Consider the following 19,168-nt stretch of genomic DNA (forward strand, 5'->3'; position numbering starts at 1 on the left):
AGACAAATACAATTACTTTGACACATCTTAGCGTTGCTGACCTAAAACCAGGGCTTCATGTTGGAAGCATCTTTGTGTTACTTTCTTGTCAATCCTGGTTGCTGTCACTGCCATATTATTATTTTTTCTTCAAAAGGCACCAAAAAGATGGTGCATGTGCATGAGCTTGTCATTGCTTCTAATTTCACATTTGTAAACATGCACAAATTAATTATGAATTTGTTACTTATGAATGGAGGTAAATGTAATTTAATGGCAATCTAAATTTTATTGTTGTCTTCTCTCATTAATTCTCCGAACCTACACTAAACATATCCCTTTTTTGTGGAATGGTGTAGAGCCTGTCATGTGTTCAAAGCCTCAGCAGATTTTAATTCCATCAGGGTGATTAGCTAGGCTTTTAATTCTATCCTTAGTATCTCAAGGCCCCAATGAGCAGGGCAGTTCTCAGATGAAGCATGGCTTTGAAGCTTGGAGTTTGCTGCAGCTTTTTCTTTACTGCATGTAGAAACATTTTTATTCCTGCCATGGATCAGTTTTCCCAATTGCTTTAGAGACTGAAACATCATGGTTGTAGACACAGTGAGTATTTTCTTGTGAATCATTTTGTACATATTAAACCTTTGATATTACTTTTAACAAGTATATAAAAAAAGACTAAAACTTCAGATGCAATGTGCACAAATATTTTGTTTATATATATTTCCTGATCCAGGGCAAAAACTATTCTTAAAGGTGTCACAGCTAGTTAGTGCATTTTGAGAAGCCATGCAACACACACACACACACACACACACACACACACACACACACACACACACACACACACACACACACACACACACACACACACACACACACATTGACTGATCCTGTAGTACATGTAGTAATAACAAACTGCTGCTAGAATGGGATTTTGTTTATTGAACACAGACACTTGATGTGAAATGAACAGTGAAATGTTGCAGTGCTGTTGCACTTTTGGAACAGCATTCATCTAATCAAATGAATGGATCAGAAATAACTGGTGTATAATTATATGCTATTCATTCGTACCAGCTAATAATAAACAGTAATAAAAGAAATGTAATGTTTGTTGAGCATTTCTCTTTATGGTTTTATTTTTGAAAACGGTACAGTGTGTGCAAGGAAAGTATATCAATTAAAATAATAAATAAACAAACAAACAAACAAATACATAAATAATGTCACACTTGCGTCTTTTCTTAAGTTCAAACTTTAGCAGCATGCATTATGTTTTTGTCAGAAAATTAGTCTGTTAAAAATCTTTTTTTTTTTTTTATCTGCATTTATTTTCAATTCAAATCTTGTGAAAATTTAGGGAAAGTAATGTTTATTTACAATGTACTGTCTAAATACTGTCTATATATGTAAAATTTAAATATATTCAGAAGAGCATATATATATATATGCTCTTCTGAATATATTTTAATTTTACATACATACACAAATGTCCAGGGCACTTTATCTTTTATTTTTTACTATATGGGTTCTGCATAATTTAGACAGTACATTGTAAATAAACATTACTTTCCCTAAATTTTCACAAGATTTGAATTGAAAATAAATGCAGATAAAAAAAAAAAAAAGATTTTATTTAGATATAGATATAGATATGATAAGATATGTGTATTCCAGGCTGTTGAAATCAAAGAAATGTTTAATACTTTAGTGTTTTGGTGGATTACATACATTGTCCTTGTCCTTTTAATAGCCTATAAGCATTTGCTGCAGCCTCAGCATGTTTGTAAATGAAGGTAAGCTCTTTAAGTCGGATGGCGCAACATATCTGCTATTTAATCTTTTCTTACTTTTAGTCTTTCATTTCTGATACTGGCTGTGGCTCAGGGGTCAAGCATCAATAAATTCTTTCATGCTTCATGCAAAAAAAAGTTATAATCTTGGAATGTGTAAATTCACTTTATAGTGTGTTTGGAGTAAAATAATGTCTTTATTATGCATAGATTTTCATTGATTTGTCATCAAGGCCACTTTAAAAAATATATTTTAGTGAACAAGTAGTAAACTTTTTTGTTTGTTCTAAACAGAGAATGATAATCTCTTTAAGACCAGGAACATATAATAAGTTTACAAAATCTCTAAACAAACCTTTAATCTCATTAGGCTTGATTATTCAATCTAACTTTCTTAGTGCCTTAAATAATCAGATATTTACTTGGATGTGGGCACAGCATGAAGCAGTAGATGGTTCAACCCTGAGCTGGAGAAGTGCTGCATGTCCACATGAGTTTAAACTGGCATAAAATCCAGGTTATTCCCATCTCATGTCCAGTGTTCCTGTAATAGCATCCAGATACACCATGGTTGGAGAACTTGTTCACTGGAGATGTATAACTGAACAGTAATTACTTAATGATATTATATAACTGTATATTTGTTGTTCAATGCTTTTTTTTTCAGTAAAAGAGTGGTTGTATGTGGACATCCTGGCTACAGATGTGAGAAAAGAAAATGGACACCTGCCTGCCAGAGTACATAACCTATCCTGTTCTTATGTGACTATCATACACTTTGACTCAGGACTCCTGACTCACTGGTGTCTTTGTGCAAGATGACTTCACATAAGCACAGCTTTCAGTGTTTTGATGCGGTTGTGGAAAAGTCATCTTTTACTGCTGGGCATAACCTTGTATTACCGCACAAAAGCACATTTGCCTCAACACACTTGGAGCAGCTGGAGAATCGGAGATGTTCCTTGTGTTCAGAATCTCAGCAGGCCATGCCAGTGACTTCAGAAGTCTCAGGGAATCACTCTGCTTTATGGTTCCAAGCTCAAAGCCCAAGTCAGCAACATACACCCAGAAGGCCCATGCGTCCAGAGGGGAATCTGGTAGACAGTGTTGCCCATCAAAACCACAGTCAGCGCCATCATCATCACACCCACAAGCACTGCAAAAGGATTGTGCTTGTGAAGAATAGCAACCCGTCCATCCAGAAAACCATTCTGCTACACCGCAAGCCTGTGCACAGTCTTAGTGTCTTTATGGATGATGTTTCTGATCTCATGCATTGTCTCATCAGAAAGCTATACACACTGGATGGTTGCAAGGTAAAACCACTCTGAATGTTCTTTAGTTGTAAAAAGTGTTTTTAGCACTGTTTGGGTTTAATTACATCATATAACATATCTTTATCATTTGATAAACACTTTTCTTGACCGAAATAATTATGCTATGGGCAAGATCTTAAGGGAATTGCATCAGGAAGCAAAAATAATACATGTCTTGTGTTTGAGTTATATTAGTTTACTTAATTTGTTCAGCTTTTTTTTCAGTTTTTTTATTGAACCATAGTAACTTTATAGATGAGAACAAAACAAATGAAACGTTTCAGATGCAAATATTTTATGAAATAATCTACTTAATAGGGCTGACCTATTGCAATACAGAGGCCTCTTGTGGTGAAAAAATATAGTGTTTTGTTGTTTTGGCGTACAGTTCCATTGCTCATTGTAAATAATTTCCTTGTATCCTGTTTGAACTTTTTTATTCTAAATAACACAAATACAAATCATACAATTGAAATACAATTATGTGAATTGACAAGCAGATTAGATGTGTTTATGTTAAATGGGGTAATCTGTAGCAGAACACAAAGGAAATTGTGGCTTGGAGGTCTATAAAGAAGTGTTATAGCAGGTGTGGCTAAGGTATGAAACCTCAGGATCATTTTGATTGGCTAGTAGGAGAAGAGTAAGTGGAGAAACAGAAAGGAAACAAACACTAATTGTGGTATTAGTTCTAATATTGATGAACTTTACTACGCATTATACAAATTCAAGTATTCAAATACAACCAAGAGGTATTAAATTATACATACTTTCCCAGTGTCATTAAGGACAAAGTTGGAGTGCTGTCACTTTAAGTAAGGACTTGGTCTGTAGTGTACAACATGTCTGGAGCTGATCCAGGCTTTTCCTGCTAATCAGGACTGAACTCAGCAGACCTCTGGCTTTTGCTTGGCATTGCTGGCCACAGGCATGTACTTCCCAGAGAAAACATGCTGTAAAGCAGCACACACCTCTCCACAGGGGCCTGATTGATACAAAAATGCCAGCAGGAATGGCACAAGTGCAGTGCAGCAGTAAATCTTACAAAGGTTCCAGACACAACTTTGTTGACAGCAGTTAAAAGTTTACCTCAGAGAACAAGAAATACGATATAGCAGGATTAAGTGGTACTGTACATGACAAAATGTATTACCTGAGATATAATGATATTAGAGATATAGATTATATTAAATAATGATTTAAATGGCTAGGACAAAGGATGTAGCTAGTTCTGTAATGTTTAAAAGTAAAATGGTCTTGATCAAGTTAGTAAAAGGAAGAGCAGATACTAAATTCCAAAGATATAAGTCAAAAATGAGATTTTTTAAATGCTAATTTCAGCCTTACTCTTAATAAACATTTTCTTTATGTTTATGTATCATATTTTCAAATGTTGTCTTCATATATTTATCTAATAGAAAGCATTCTATTAGAATAAATTTTCCTTTAGTGATATTCCAACATGCTGTAAAATAACTATTAATCTTGCTCAAGTCAGAGCTATTTTGATCCAACAGAACGAGGTCAATGGCTTGCAAACATAAAGTGTGAGCTGCTCAGAAATGTATCTTTCGAGATTTCTATTAAGTACATTTGATTCATTATCTGCAGTGCGTTTTAGAGAGTTGCAAAGCAAGCATATATGGCATTAGTAAGTAAAATACTGCTTCTGAGGTATTTTTAATATCACATATTTAATATTTTAATATTGATAAAAAAATCTACCAAAACAAAGTAATTACAGTATGCCTGAATATTTCTTTAAAATACAAGAAAACTTTTTTTTACAGAATCACCTTCAGTCTTCTATGTGCCATTCTGATTATTATCTCTCTCTCTCTCTCTCTCTCTCTCTCTCTCTCTCTCTCTCTCTCTCTCTCTGTATATATATATATATATATATATATATATATATATATATATATATATATATATATATATATATATATATATAAATACAGTGCCTTGCAAAAGTATTCGGCCCCCTTGAACTTTGCGACCTTTTGCCACATTTCAGGCTTCAAACATTAAGATATAAAACTGTAATTTTTTTGTGAAGAATCAACAAGTAGAACACAATCATGAAGTGGAACGAAATTTATTGGATATTTAAAACTTTTTTTAACAAATAAAAAATTGGGCGTGCAAAATTATTCAGCCCCCTTAAGTTAATACTTTGTAGCGCCACCTTTTGCTGCGATTACAGCTGTAAGTCGCTTGGGGTAGGTCTCTATCAGTTTTGCACATCGAGAGACGAGAGAAATTTTTGCCCATTCCTCCTTGCAAGACAGCTCGAGCTCAGTGAGGTTGGATGGAGAGCATTTGTGAACAGCAGTTTTCAGTTCTTTCCACAGATTCTCGATTGGATTCAGGTCTGGACTTTGATTTGGCCATTCTAACACCTGGATATGTTTATTTGTGAACCATTCCATTGTAGATTTTGCCTTATGTTTTGGATCATTGTCTTGTTGGAAGACAAATCTCCGTCCCAGTCTCAGGTCTTTTGCAGACTCCATCAGGTTTTCTTCCAGAATGGTCCCGTATTTGGCTCTATCCATCTTTCCATCAATTTTAACCATCTTCCCTGTCCCTGCTGAAGAAAAGCAGGCCCAAACCATGATGCTGCCACCACCATGTTTGACAGTGGGGATGGTGTGTTCAGGGTGATGAGCTGTGTTGCTTTTACGCCAAACATAACGTTTTGCATTGTTGCCAAAAAGTTTGATTTCGGTTTCATCTGACCAGAGCACCTTCTTCCACATGTTTGTTGTGTCTGCCAGGTGGCTTGTGGCAAACTTTAAACGACACTTTTTATGGATATCTTTAAGAAATAGCTTTCTTATTGCCACTCTTCCATAAAGGCCAGATTTGTGCAGTCATGGGCCTCTTGGCTGCATCTCTGATCAGTCTTCTCCTTGTATGAGCTAAAGGTTTAGAGGGACGGCCAGGTCTTGGTAGATTTGCAGTGGTCTGATACTCCTTCCATTTCAATATTATCGCTTGCACAGTGCTCCTTGGGATGTTTAAAGCTTGGGAAATCTTTTTGTATCCAAATCCGGCTTTAAACTTCTCCACAACAGTATCTCGGACCTGCCTGGTGTGTTCCTTGTTCTTCATGATGCTCTCTGCGCTTTAAACGGACCTCTGAGACTATCACAGTGCAGGTGCATTTATACGGAGACTTGATTACACACAGGTGGATTCTATTTATCATCATTAGTCATTTAGGTCAAAATTGGATCATTCAGAGATCCTCACTGAACTTCTGGAGAGAGTTTGCTGCACTGAAAGTAAAGGGGCTGAATAATTTTGCACGCCCAATTTTTCAGTTTTTTATTTGTTAAAAAAGTTTGAAATATCCAATAAATTTCGTTCCACTTCATGATTGTGTCCCACTTGTTGTTGATTCTTCACAAAAAAATACAGTTTCATATCTTTATGTTTGAAGCCTGAAATGTGGCAAAGGGTCGCAAAGTTCAAGGGGGCCGAATACTTTCGCAAGGCACTGTATATATAATTACTGCTATTAAACTGCTGTTTAAATTATTAGTAAGAAGGTGTGGGGAAATTAGTAACACAGATGTTTGCACTTCCTGGAACCATTCAATGTGTATGGCAGGGCTTTTATGCTCTAGTTCCTCACCAGGTCCTGGGTTAGGTTATTGTTCTATTAAAACAGTATAAAGTTATTCTCTATGTGTTTTTTGTTCATAATTATTAATCTACCCACATCTAAAATGCTGTACTCTGTTTCAGGTTGACAGCATCCAGAGTCTCTTACAGGGCCCCGGTGTTTTAGTTTGTGTGGGCCGTGAACCATTCCACCCACTTTTTACGGACAGTTTCCAAAAGAATTCTGAAGATAAGCTTCCAAAATTGATCCTGAAGCCACAGTCTAATACCTGCAAAGAGGATCAGGGGTACAAGAAAAATGGTATGCTAATTAATATTTTTAATGTAACTAGATTTTTGTTTTCTGGTCAGCAATCATAAATCTGATATTTATTATGCAATTAACTTTGGAAAGTTGAAAAGCTGGTCTTTGCTGGGTAAATTGAAAGATAAGCATAAACAGGCTATTTTGAATAAATATGTATATTGAAGTGCACTCCAGACTGAATTACTTTGACTGTCAGGATCATCCGGTTCCGCAGGGCGCACTTCCGGGTCGGGTGCCATCTTGTAGTTTTTCCCGCGCCTCCGGTATTTAAGTACACTAAAGAGTTTAGCTCGGGGCCAGATTAACTCACCGGGCTTCCTAAAGTCTCTGGGATTATTCACGCCACACTGTCTTCTTTGGATTCCTGATCCTGAACCTGACCCCAGTTCTGCTTTGCTTCTTGTTTGAATGCTGGACTGTTTTTCGGTTTTTGTTTCTACTTTGCCCGTCATGATTCTGTTTTGCCGGCTCTCTTAATCTTGGACTGTTTTGGATTTTGTTTTTGTCTTTCCTGCATCGCCCTGTTTGCCTGTGTTTTTGACCCTGGACTGTTTTTGGACTGTGTTTTTGCCTTGCCCCATTGCTTAGGTTGTTTCTCTATTAAAGCCTGTTTTCTCTATACCCCTGTGGGCCAAAAGATGGACCCAACAGATGTATTAAAGCATTGGGCCTTGCTCCGCCGCAGACCGGCAATTCAGGGACCCAACTGAAATGGCATTTTGAAGTTCGGCCCCCAGCAGAGTATTTTCAGGTGCATCATGAACAATCAATGGCAAACCAGGTGGTTTTAAATAACCTCCTTAAACGGCTGTCCATCTGGCCCCTGAGCTCGGCTGGGAGGGCTGCCCAACCTCAGCCTTTCTGCCTGACTGGGGATGTCGCCCCGCTCTTCCAACCTGCCAAGATCACCTCTATGCCTGTCTGCCCTGCCGAGCATGCCCCTAAGCCTGTCCTGTCCCGCCAAGGGCGGCGCACCGCTCCAGAGTCCCGCCGAGGGTGGCGCTTCGCTCCGGAGTCCCGCCGAGGGCGGCGCGGCACTCCGCTCCTGAGTGCCGCCGAGGGCCCAATCTTTACTGACTACGTTGCTCCACCCCCTGGTTTCTCCAAGGTGTTTGCCTGGGCACTGGGTTTTGCTGAGCTGTGGTCCAGACCTCCGCAGAGGGCGGGTTGCGAGGCCTTGCCTCTTCAGTCTGACGTCTCTTATTCCGGAGACATCGGACAAAACACGGCTGTCTGGAGACAGTCGCGGAGGGTGGGAGGGGGGGCAGGGGTACTGTCAGAATCTTCCGGTTCCGCGGCACGCACTTCTTGATCCTGATCCTGACCCCTGTTCTGCGCTGCTTCTGGTTTTGTTTTTGTCTTCCCTGCATCGCCCTGTTTACCTGTGTTTTTGACCCTGGACTCTTTTTGGACTGTGTTTTTGCCTTGCCCCATTGCTCAGGTTACAGCAACAAAACAGGATAGGAACAGACTGTAAAAAAACTGTTAAAAAAGCAGAGAAAATTATTGGTGCTTCCCTGCCCACTCTCCAGGACCTGTACCATACAAGAACCAGACACCGGGCAGGAATAATCACTACTGACCCTTCGCACCCTGGACACAAAATCTTTCAGCTCCTCCCTTCTGGCAGATGCTACAGAACTTTGATCACCAAAACTGCCAGATACAGAAACAGTTTCTCTAACCAGGCAATCAACCTCATTAACAACTCACCATAAATATATTACATGCTTCATAGAATATCTATAAGTGACTGCATCAGAACTGTTAGTCATTAAATTATCCATATATGTTACACACACTATGGCTGCTGTATATTGTACAAAGTTCTAAAGTAACTCTTTATCGTACTTGACGCACAGTACTGTCATTTGCACTACCATGCACTCTCACACTTTATGTACACAACTGATCTGTTGTATAATCTGTATCCCTATTTAATACTCATACTGTCAATATTGTCTCACATTATCTGAATTGTCTTGTATAGTCTGTTTTTGTCTTGTCTTGCCTGTTTTGTCTTGTATAGTCCAAGCTCAATGTATAGTTTTATTTATGTCTGTACTTTTGAGAGTCACTAATAGCTGGAACCAAATTCCTTGTGTGTCAACACACTTGGCCAATAAACCTGATTCTGATTCTGATTAAAGCCTGTTTTCTCCATACCCCTGTTAACCCTCCTGCATTTGGGTCCTCACTCACCTAGTCACCCGCATTCTCTGACAATGACATTTGATATGCGGTATGCGGTTTTCTTTTTGCATAAAGCATAAGTTAAATGTTAACTGGATAAGACACAGTTGTTAATTGTTCCCATTTCATATATATTAAAAGTCATGGTCTCAGTTGTTTAATTAAAGTATTTTTAGTATACCTTTCTTCTTGAAAAATAAATAAATGTACAGTTTTGTGAAACAAGTAGACTACATTTATATTGTACTTTGTCAGTCCTGGGAAGCTAAATGCTTGACTAAGTGTACTAGAGTTACTTTTAACTGCTGAATTATCATGACATCCATCAAATTAGTGAAAATTCATGTTCAAAAGCAATAAAAAAATTTTTGTGGCCCATGACCATGCTATGTAAAGACAATATATTTTTAGATATTTTCATCAGAATTTAAACTTTATTGCTACATCAAATGATTTAACCCATATTTACTATATTTAGTGTAATATTTATCTTTCATTTTTCAGTCAACAATGGAGTAAAATCGAAGAAATCACCAGATCCTTATCCTAAAGCCAGAAAGAATACGCTGGATGAAGACATCGAAAAACGGGTACTTGTGAATAAAGATGGTAGCTTGTCAATGGAGATGAAAGTGCGGTTTCGACTGTTAAATGATGAGACATTACACTGCTCTACTGAGATTAAGAAATCCTCATGCACTTTTAATGTGTCCTTTCCGGGACAAAACAATCTGTACTCTCCTCACAGTAGCTATGGCGAAAGTTGCTCAGCGGCAGAGTCCCTGTCTGCTAGTGACATTGATGATGTGTGCATTTCCAAACTTTACCAGAAGAATATGGAAGAGCCACATTGTCAACACTGCTGCACACACTGTGAGAAGTATGACATTTGGAACGATCCAGCCCTTAGTGAGCAAGAAACTCTGGGACACATCGGATCCTCTTGCTCAAGTGCTCCATCGCATAAACTAAAATGCAAGAAAGAATCTTTTGACAGTATACATACAACATCATGTGAGGAATACACTGAGCAAGTAGTAAAAAAGGAAACCTGCATTCAGCAGAGGGTTGTAGAGGGGGACAACGGTGACAACATAGTTAGATATCGCACCATTAGTCGTTGCTGCAATCGTAGTGGAGTGTGTTCTGTTTCAACGAAGGCAAAGAAAGCAGGCTATGCTGATGAGAAGCATGAAGAAAATGAAAGCCCTCATGCATGCACTGAAAAAGTTCCCTCTAAAAAGATTCAGCATACAAGGGAGGATGAGAGGCCTTTATCTGTTGAAACCAATTCCTCAGATATTCTGGCAACTTTTAAAGAGGATGAAGATAATGATGAATGTGATATTTCTACATCCCAAAGTATTGAAGAGAATGATGAAAAAAACAGAAATACTAAAGTGAGCCCTTATTCATTCACACCCTCTAAGCCACTGGAATCTCCGAAACAGCCTTTATCAACTAGGGCATCAAGCACAGCTTCATGTTGTTCAGTGAAATCCAAATCCTTCAGAAGGTTTGTAGTGAGAGAAACACAGGAAACTGTTGACCAAGATAAAAAAAATGCACCTTCCTCTCCACCACATGAGTGTCAACAAAAAGAATCAATAGATGTGGCTATGGAAAATGATATATCTGAAGAGAAACTTAAGGCAATCAATCAATCAGAAGATTTCTTATATACAGAAACTGGCATGAGAACAGCATCTGATTTGTCAAAAACATGTGATGACATTTCAGGGGATACTGTAGAAACTTCTCGGTCAAATAAAAATAAAAGATCAAAAGGCTTGTCAACACCACCAAATCGACATGCCCATTTAAACAATTCCAATAATTCTGTCGTAGATGAACAAGAATTTCTTAAAATCAGCAATTCAACTCAAAAATATTCAATAAAAGAAGAGAATATTGAAGTGACATCACTTGCCACATTTGCTGATTCCTCTGCATCTACAATCTCAAAACAATCAACAGTTACATATAAACAAGGTGAGGCGACTGAAGACCAGGCAGGGGAGGAAATGCCTCATGCACTGTCAATGGTATCACAATCATCACAAATGTCAGATCTGAAGACTTCTGAGTTTACAGGAATGAAAGACTCAATAGAAGACAGATCTCCTAACATCATGTCTGTCAAATCTAGTGTCTTAGAAGCAACTTCTGTTAACCTTGTGAAAGTAGAGTCATCTGAAAGCCTAAAAAGTGCTTTGTCAATCAAGACAAATACATCAGATCAATCAAGAACATCTAAAGTTTCAGCTGGAATGCCAGTAGACATGGATACTGGACTTTTAAAGGAGCGAGTACCAAGTAATATGTCTGGTAAATCTGATGTTTCTGTAAAATCTAAAACATCATATATCTTTGATAGCAACCCTAATTCTAGTAATGGAGTAGAAGATGCAATAGAGAACTGTGCTCCAAGTGCAAAATCAAATAACTCTAATATTGCTTCAAGGTCAAATACAACAATGGTTTCAACCATGGGCACTAAAGAAGCAGATCTTTTAGAGGAGAAAAGGCTAAAAAGAAAAAGTTCTAAATCTTGTAAATCTGCTCCTTCTGTAAGATCAGCAAATACCAAAACAGGTGATGGAAAAGATAATAATACAGCTGAAAATATAGAGCAACTGCAGAGATACAAGAGATACATAAATGTAATGCCTTCTAATTTCAGTGATTCAGATCTATCAAAGGGAGCCAAAACTTCTGGAGCTATGCCGGACAAGTCTGATGATTTCAAAGACAAATCAGAAGAGCAAGCTACCAGCACAATGTTCACAAAATCAATTACCCCCACACAATCAAATAAGTCAGAAATGCTGGAAACAGCTGCAGGGGGAATAGAGGGAAGACCTTTAAGTAAATTGTCTTCAGTTTCAAAAGAATTAGAAAAATGCATGATTTTGGAAACAGCAAGGCAATGCAACCATACAGAAAAGAGACCTACATGCATTATGTCAAGTACAGGTATGGGGGAAAAAGAGGAAAGATCTCCAAGTGCAATGTCTTTAAAATCAAGTGTTTCTGAAAAATCTGAAAAGATTTCAGAAGCAGCACAGGAATGTGACCATCCAGAAAACAGACAAGCAAGCGTTATGTCCATCACATCAGTTGAATCTATGGAGTCAGCAGTTTCTGGTGTCCCATGTGAAAATGTGGACGATGAAACAAAACACAGTGGTCAAAGGTCAGAAAATGCATTGTTGATAAGATCGCCAAGATCTAGAAGGTCAAAAGCAAAGGCTTCTAAAAAAGATACAAATAAAGATATCGGCAACAGAGAAAGAGCAACAAGTGCCATGCATTTTAAATCCATTCTTTCGGATAGATCTAATTGTGCAATTGATGGGTTAGATACAGCACCAACAGAAGCTTTACTTCAGGAAACATATGCATATGAGGAAACAAAAGATGAAAGGAATGCAAGTTCTATGTCTTTTAAATCTCACATGTCCTCTCTGTCCAACAAGTCCAATAACCAAACCCAGGAGAGAGCACCAACCCCTATGTCAGCAAAAGCTTATGTCTCTTCAAAATTAAAAAATGAATCTAATGAATCTAAATCTAAAAATGAATCTAAACCTTTAAAGAAAACGTCTGTTTTAGAATGTTATGAAGAACCCCAAATACCAAACACAGAACAAGTAGTAGAGAGATCACCTATTGCAGTCTCTGCTAAATCTAACACCTTTGTCAGATCAAAGAAGTCAGATACACAATCAAACAGAAAAGTGAAGAAACCACATCTTAACACCACGTCTCCGGAATCTAGAACGTCTGCCAAAGATGAAAGGTTAAGCATATCAAACAGTTCTCCAAATGTCGATGATATTAAATCTGAGGAAGCTTGTGATATAAAGATAGAGGAAAGAGCAGCAAGTAGCATGTCTACCAAATCCAGTGTATCCTCTAGATCTATGGAATCCAATATTTCAGCTTTGTCTGGTGGACAGACTGACACTGAAAATTTCAATAGAAGGTCTAATATTGCTCTGTCTGGGTTAAAGATATCCATGACAGACTATTCAAATAATGCTGACAATGAAGAGAGGGTGTCCAGTGCTTTATCCAAAAGTTCTAACAGTTCAGTTCACCACACTTCTGAAAGGGTTTTAACTCCAGCAAGCGCTTCAGTATCCATTGGGATTGTAGAGGAATATGATGATGATAATGTTGAAGAAGACTCCAATGTGTCTTTGGCCTCAGTACATTCTACATTACATCTGAACTCAAAAACTATGTGTTGCAAAGATTCATCAAAAGCGATTGAAAACAAAAATCAGCAGTACGGGCAAACACCAGAGGATAGCACTAAAAGTTCAACAGGGACAATTGTCTCAGATATATCAAGGAAATCAGATTGCACTCAGAAGAACTCTTTTCAGGCAATATTAGACAATGAAGTGGCAAACACTAAATCTACAAAAAAAAGCTCCAAGAAATCTTCCAATCACAGTTTGAGCAGCAGGTCCTCTAAAATTTTAGGCAGAACTTCCCCAGCAGTGCCTGACCAACCAAATATATCCAATACACTGCTACATTTGGAAGCAAATGGACAAAATGGTAACGTTAATGACAAATGTCACAGTGTAGATGAACGATCCAAAAGCAATCTTTCAGGTTACCGACACTTTAAAAAACAAAAGGAAGAGATTTCAAGGCCACATTCAGCAGATATACCTTCAACCACAGTTTCAGGGAAGAAATCCACAGAGCCGGTTATTTTCTTTGGTGTCTCAAATCATCGATCAAATCCATCAAATGAAAATACCAACAAATTAAATGGTTCTCTGGGTGCTACAGATTGTAGACAGAATGCCATTGATAACCAAAGTGAAAAAAACAGTAACTCTATTTGCAGACACAGCAGCAGCTCTTTGGCTCAGAAGGCAGAAAAGAACTCCTGTGAGTTGGTCCCATCTATCTTACCGAGTTCTTCTTCTAGAGAAGTAGTGAATGAGTGGTTGGAAAAAATTCCACTAGATAGTGCTTTATATGATGTTGGGGACGAATTCCATGAGAACTGTAAGGAAGGAGAACCATTAAATATGTCAAGAGAAGTGACACAATATGGAAGTGGAAAAGAAAGTGATGGAGAAGCTGATGCAGTTGTGCCACAAAAGGAGCATCCAGTTGTTGAGAATAATGAGGACACAGTGGGTGATATAAAAGACACTATGAAAGGGCTTGCAGTTGAAGAAAACAATCAACCCTGTTATTTTCCTGAAGTCCCTTCTTCTGTCCGGCTTATGAAAATTTTACTTAGTCCCAAACTTGACCGATGTAACAGTTTACCAGAAGTATCTCCTGTTTATTGTAGAAAACTTAGCACATCCGCAAGAGGGTTTTTAGACAGCCTGGTTACCCTTCACTTGTTAGATTTTGATTCCAAGGATGTGAATGACAAAGCTGAAAAGTACAATGACCTCATGAACATGCTTCAATCCCTTTGGCTATGTGATCCTTCGGACAGATTAGCAATCATACCGAAAAACAAATGTACCAAACAACAGTCTATGAATGAAAAATTCAATGTCAAGCCATCCTCAGCGGTAGATCTTAACAGTAGCTCCCAAGACTCTGGAAAGAGTAGTGCTGATGAGAGCATGATGGCTCAAAAATCCCAAGTAAATACAGCAAGTGATGCCACTGAGATATTGACAAATGAACAAGACACTGATACAAAAGAGAAGACATTTAATGGAATTGAAACAAAATCTGATCCAGCAACCCCTGATATTGCAAGTCGGAGCCGATGGACACCAGAGAATGGGGCTGAGGAGAATATGCATGTTGTCTCAGATTTGACAGACAGAAGAAACAATTATCGAAGAGAACTTACTGACAGAGCTTCCATTTTAAACAAGAGCTATGGAAATTATAGTACTGCTGATCAAAAGCTAACTGACCATGAAGAAGATGCAAGATCAGAATCTCAAACATCAGAGCAATATTCTGAGTTAATAGAAAATGTTTTTCAAGATCACGATCCTGTGTGGGTTCTGAATCTGTTGAATAAAATAGAAAAGCAGTTTATGACACATTATGTCACGTCAATGGCTGAAATTAAAGTCCGCTGGAACTTAAATGACAATGAGCAGCTTGACATCATGATATGTGAATTAAGAGATGAGGTCCATAAAAGAATACAAGCTAGCATACACAATGAACTCAGAAAAATACAGGGTCATGCAGGACGACCTAAGCCACCAAAACAAAGCATGTCACGTGGATCAAGTGTTTTAACTAATCGAAGGCACAGGCGTCTAAAAGTAAGTCTCAACCATTCTGTAGATCCAGCAGTGTACGCTGATGACGACAACTCAGCAACAAACGATGATAAACACTGCCCATGTGACACATGCATTAAAAAGAAAGCATCACCAAAGCCTGTGTTAACAATGGATGTCTCGAACTGTGCTCCAAAAATATTAGACTTTGATTTGAGAAATATTCTCCATTTAAAAAGAAACCTTCCCTCAAATAGCAAAAAAAATGTGATAGAAACTGGAAACAAAGAACAACTCACAGAGTTTCCAAATCTTGTCGAAGATGCTTTACTTGACAGCTCCAAGAGGGAGGTGAAGCAGGAGATAGAATGTGAATTTAAACTATTAGAACAGGAACAAAATGAATCTGAAAAATCAAATGATAAAGTGCTTGAATATGCCCAAACTTTTGTGGAAAGCAAACAACATGAGGTTAAAACATCAAGTGTTGAAACAGGAGAAGAGACAGCAGAAGACAAAACAGACAAAAAAGAGTCATTAGAAGAAGAAACAAATGAAGGCATTGAGGTTACAGAAGGAGAAATGTCTGAATCTGAACCTGAAGAAGGAGAAGAAATATACAAGGATGAAAACAAGAAGCATGAGGATGCTGAAACTACATGGAACAACATGTCAGAGAAACCTGATACAGCAGAAAAAAGAGAATTAGCTGGAATAGAGGAAGAAAGGGGAGCTAACCATAAATCAGATGGAATAACATATTTAGAAGATGGAACAGTTGAAGATGATACTGCAGAGGCAGAGAAAAGTGAAAGCACAGATACAGAACAAAGAGATGGAAATGATTCAGCTAAAGAAGATGTATATATAAAGAAAATAAGCATGGAGAACAGTGAAGATGACTTATTGGATGAGGAAAAGGTCATTGAACCTGCAGAAGATAGAGATATAACTGAGCATGAGTCTGCAGAAGGGGCTAATCCAATGAACAATGAATCAGCAAAAGAAGGTGAAACAGACAATGATAAATTAGATGGGGAAGTAACTGAAACAACTGAAGATAGAGAGACTAGCAGGGACAATTTGGCAGATGTGGGAGATATGAGTGAAGCTAAACCAAAAGAAGAAGATGAAGCTACAAAAACAAGTAACAGTCAAACAGTAGAAAATACATCTGATGATGCAACAGAAGAATATAAAGAAACACCTACAGCTAAAACCACAGAAATTGCTGATGATGAAAAAGCGGATGATGCAGTGGCAGGTGATGTTGAAAACAGAGATACAGATGATAATGAAACATCAGATATTAATGAAACTGTAGATAGTGGAAACACAACTAAAGCCAAGACTGCAGAATGTGATGAAGCACATGATGACAGAACATCAGAGGAAGGAAAGTCTGTTGAAGCTGTAGTGGTGGAAGATGAGCAGACAGATGAAGCAGCAGAAGAAAATGGAAACAATAATAAAGATGATGAAAGAACAGAAGAGTCAGAGAGGTCCAAATCTGAAGTAGCAGAAGAGATTGTTAATAGTGAAATAGTTAAAGGAGAAGGAGAAGGAAAGGTGAATGGAGAAGCACTTGAAACTAAAGCTTTAAAGCACTTTGTTGGAGACAGAATGAATGTAGAGAATATACAGAAAACTGGACATACAGATAATGAAAAAACAGCTAATGCAATAGCAAATTATAAAACTGCAGACACTATAGAGATGGATACAAGTCAAAGTGATGATGATGGTGAAACAGCTGGTGATAAAACAGCAGCAGCTGCACAGACACCAAATAACAACACGATTGATCACGGAACAGCAGAAGATGGGCAGACACTATATGATGACATCACATCTGATGATGGACCATCAGAAGATGGAGAGACAACAAATGACAGCACATCTGATGATGAAACAGCAGTAGATGGAGCGACGCCAAATGACAACACAGCTGAAGATGAACAGACACTAAATAATGACAACACAGCTGATGATGGACCATCGGAAGATGGAGAGACAGCAAATGACTACACAGATGATGATGGAACAGCAGAAGAAAGAGAGACAACAAATGACAACACAGATGAAGATGGACAGACACTAAATGATGACACAGCTGATGATGGACCATTAGAAGATGGAGAGACAGCAAATAACTACACAGATTATGATGGAACAGCAGAAGATAGAGAGACGCCAAATGACAACACAGCTGAAGATGGAACAGCTGAAGATAAACAGACACTAAATAATGACAACACAGCTGATGATGGACCATCGAAAGATGGAGAGACAGCAAATGACTACACAGGTGATGATGGAACAGCAGAAGAAAGAGAGACACCAAATGACAACACAGTTGAAAATGGACAGACACTAAATAATGACACAGCTGATGATGGACCATCGGAAGATGGAGAGACAGAAAATGATGACACAGCTGATGAGGGAAGAGAAGAAGATGAAAAGCTTCCCAAATCGAAGATGGAAGAGGTTGATGAGACAAGTGAAGCTAAAACAGCAGAAGATAATCAAAGAGCAGATGGACAGACAGGAGATGATGAAGAAACTGTTGGTGAAACGACCACTGAAACTGAAAATGAAGAGAATGAAGAAACAGCTGAGGCTAAAACAGAAGATGGAGAAACAGCAGATAGTCGAACTACAGAAGATGAGGAAACAGTTGATGAGAGAAAAGCAAAATATGATTATTTTGCCAATAAACTAGCACCAATAACAGATGTAACAAATGACAGTGAATGTCTAGAAAATGGAGAAACACCAGAAAATTTAAATGGAGAAACACATGAAAGTAACACTACTGAAGCAGTCATCAATACATACAATATTAAAACAAAACAAAACTCAGAGAAGTTGCAATTAAATCAAGACACAGAGACATCTGGAAGTAAACGATTTAATGTAAATGTCTATTCGGTAAACACTCCAGAGTCAGATGACGGCAGAGATGAAGCTGAGGATGACACTGAACCTGTTGTTGAAACATATGGAAAGACCCAAGGGATAAAAATTCCTGCTACACAGCCAACAAAATGGCCACTGTGTAAAGATGACCAAGCTGATAAAAGAACAATAGCATCAATTAAGTCTACTGTGAAAATGTACACAGATTCTGAGGATGGAGAAGATGCGGATGGGGAGGATTCAGAAACCGAAGTATACAAGGAGAGCAGTGTTGAAAATGAAGAAGATTAAAAACCATTAAGAGGAAGTGAAAATAAAATATTTAGCAAACATTTGTGAGGGAAAAAAAATCCACTGTAGATGGGGAAGATGGTGGTCTATGTCTTTGTTGTATGAAAAGGAATCATTGATATCATGGGTAAAAGATGTTCTGATTTTTGTCTGTCCTGTTTGGCTGAAGCTGTGTCCATGATATTTTCAAATTCTTGTTCTTGGCTGATAAGCATGGAATCTGTGGCCTTTTCTTGTTGTGCTCCACCAGCATTTAGGCTTGATGGTTTGTGCATGCTGAGATGCTTTTCTGCTCACCATGACTACAGTGATTGAGAGTATACAATATCCTTTTCTGTTAGCGCCAAACAATCTATCATTTCACCATTATGTGAAAACTCTAGAGACCAGCAGACCCTGAATTACTCAAGCCAACTGTTCCAAACATACATCCATCCTTTTTCCATTTTTGGTGTTTCAATTAAACACAAATAGAAGCCCTTGAGCTGTACT

General features: G+C 38.0%; 2 protein-coding genes across 2 annotated transcripts; both read left to right on the forward strand.

The window, feature by feature from the left end:
* Nucleotides 1–428: 428 nt before the first annotated feature.
* Nucleotides 429–11,185, forward strand: LOC310738449 (oxygen-regulated protein 1-like; the record flags this gene model as incomplete). Its single annotated transcript, XM_083563432.1, has 4 exons — nt 429–582; nt 2,443–3,091; nt 6,848–7,025; nt 9,729–11,185. Coding segments are annotated over exons 2-4 (2,133 nt in total), but the record flags the coding sequence as incomplete, so codon positions are not given.
* Nucleotides 11,164–18,746, forward strand: LOC310737562 (uncharacterized protein). Its single transcript, XM_083561916.1, has one exon. It carries the CDS (start codon nt 11,249–11,251, stop codon nt 18,674–18,676), a length of 7,428 nt encoding a protein of 2,475 aa, XP_083418042.1. The 5' UTR covers nt 11,164–11,248; the 3' UTR covers nt 18,677–18,746.
* Nucleotides 18,747–19,168: the final 422 nt, after the last annotated feature.

This window comes from Silurus aristotelis (assembly GCF_946808225.1).
Source record: "Silurus aristotelis genome assembly, chromosome: 15".
In the NCBI taxonomy this organism is placed as follows: domain Eukaryota; kingdom Metazoa; phylum Chordata; class Actinopteri; order Siluriformes; family Siluridae; genus Silurus; species Silurus aristotelis.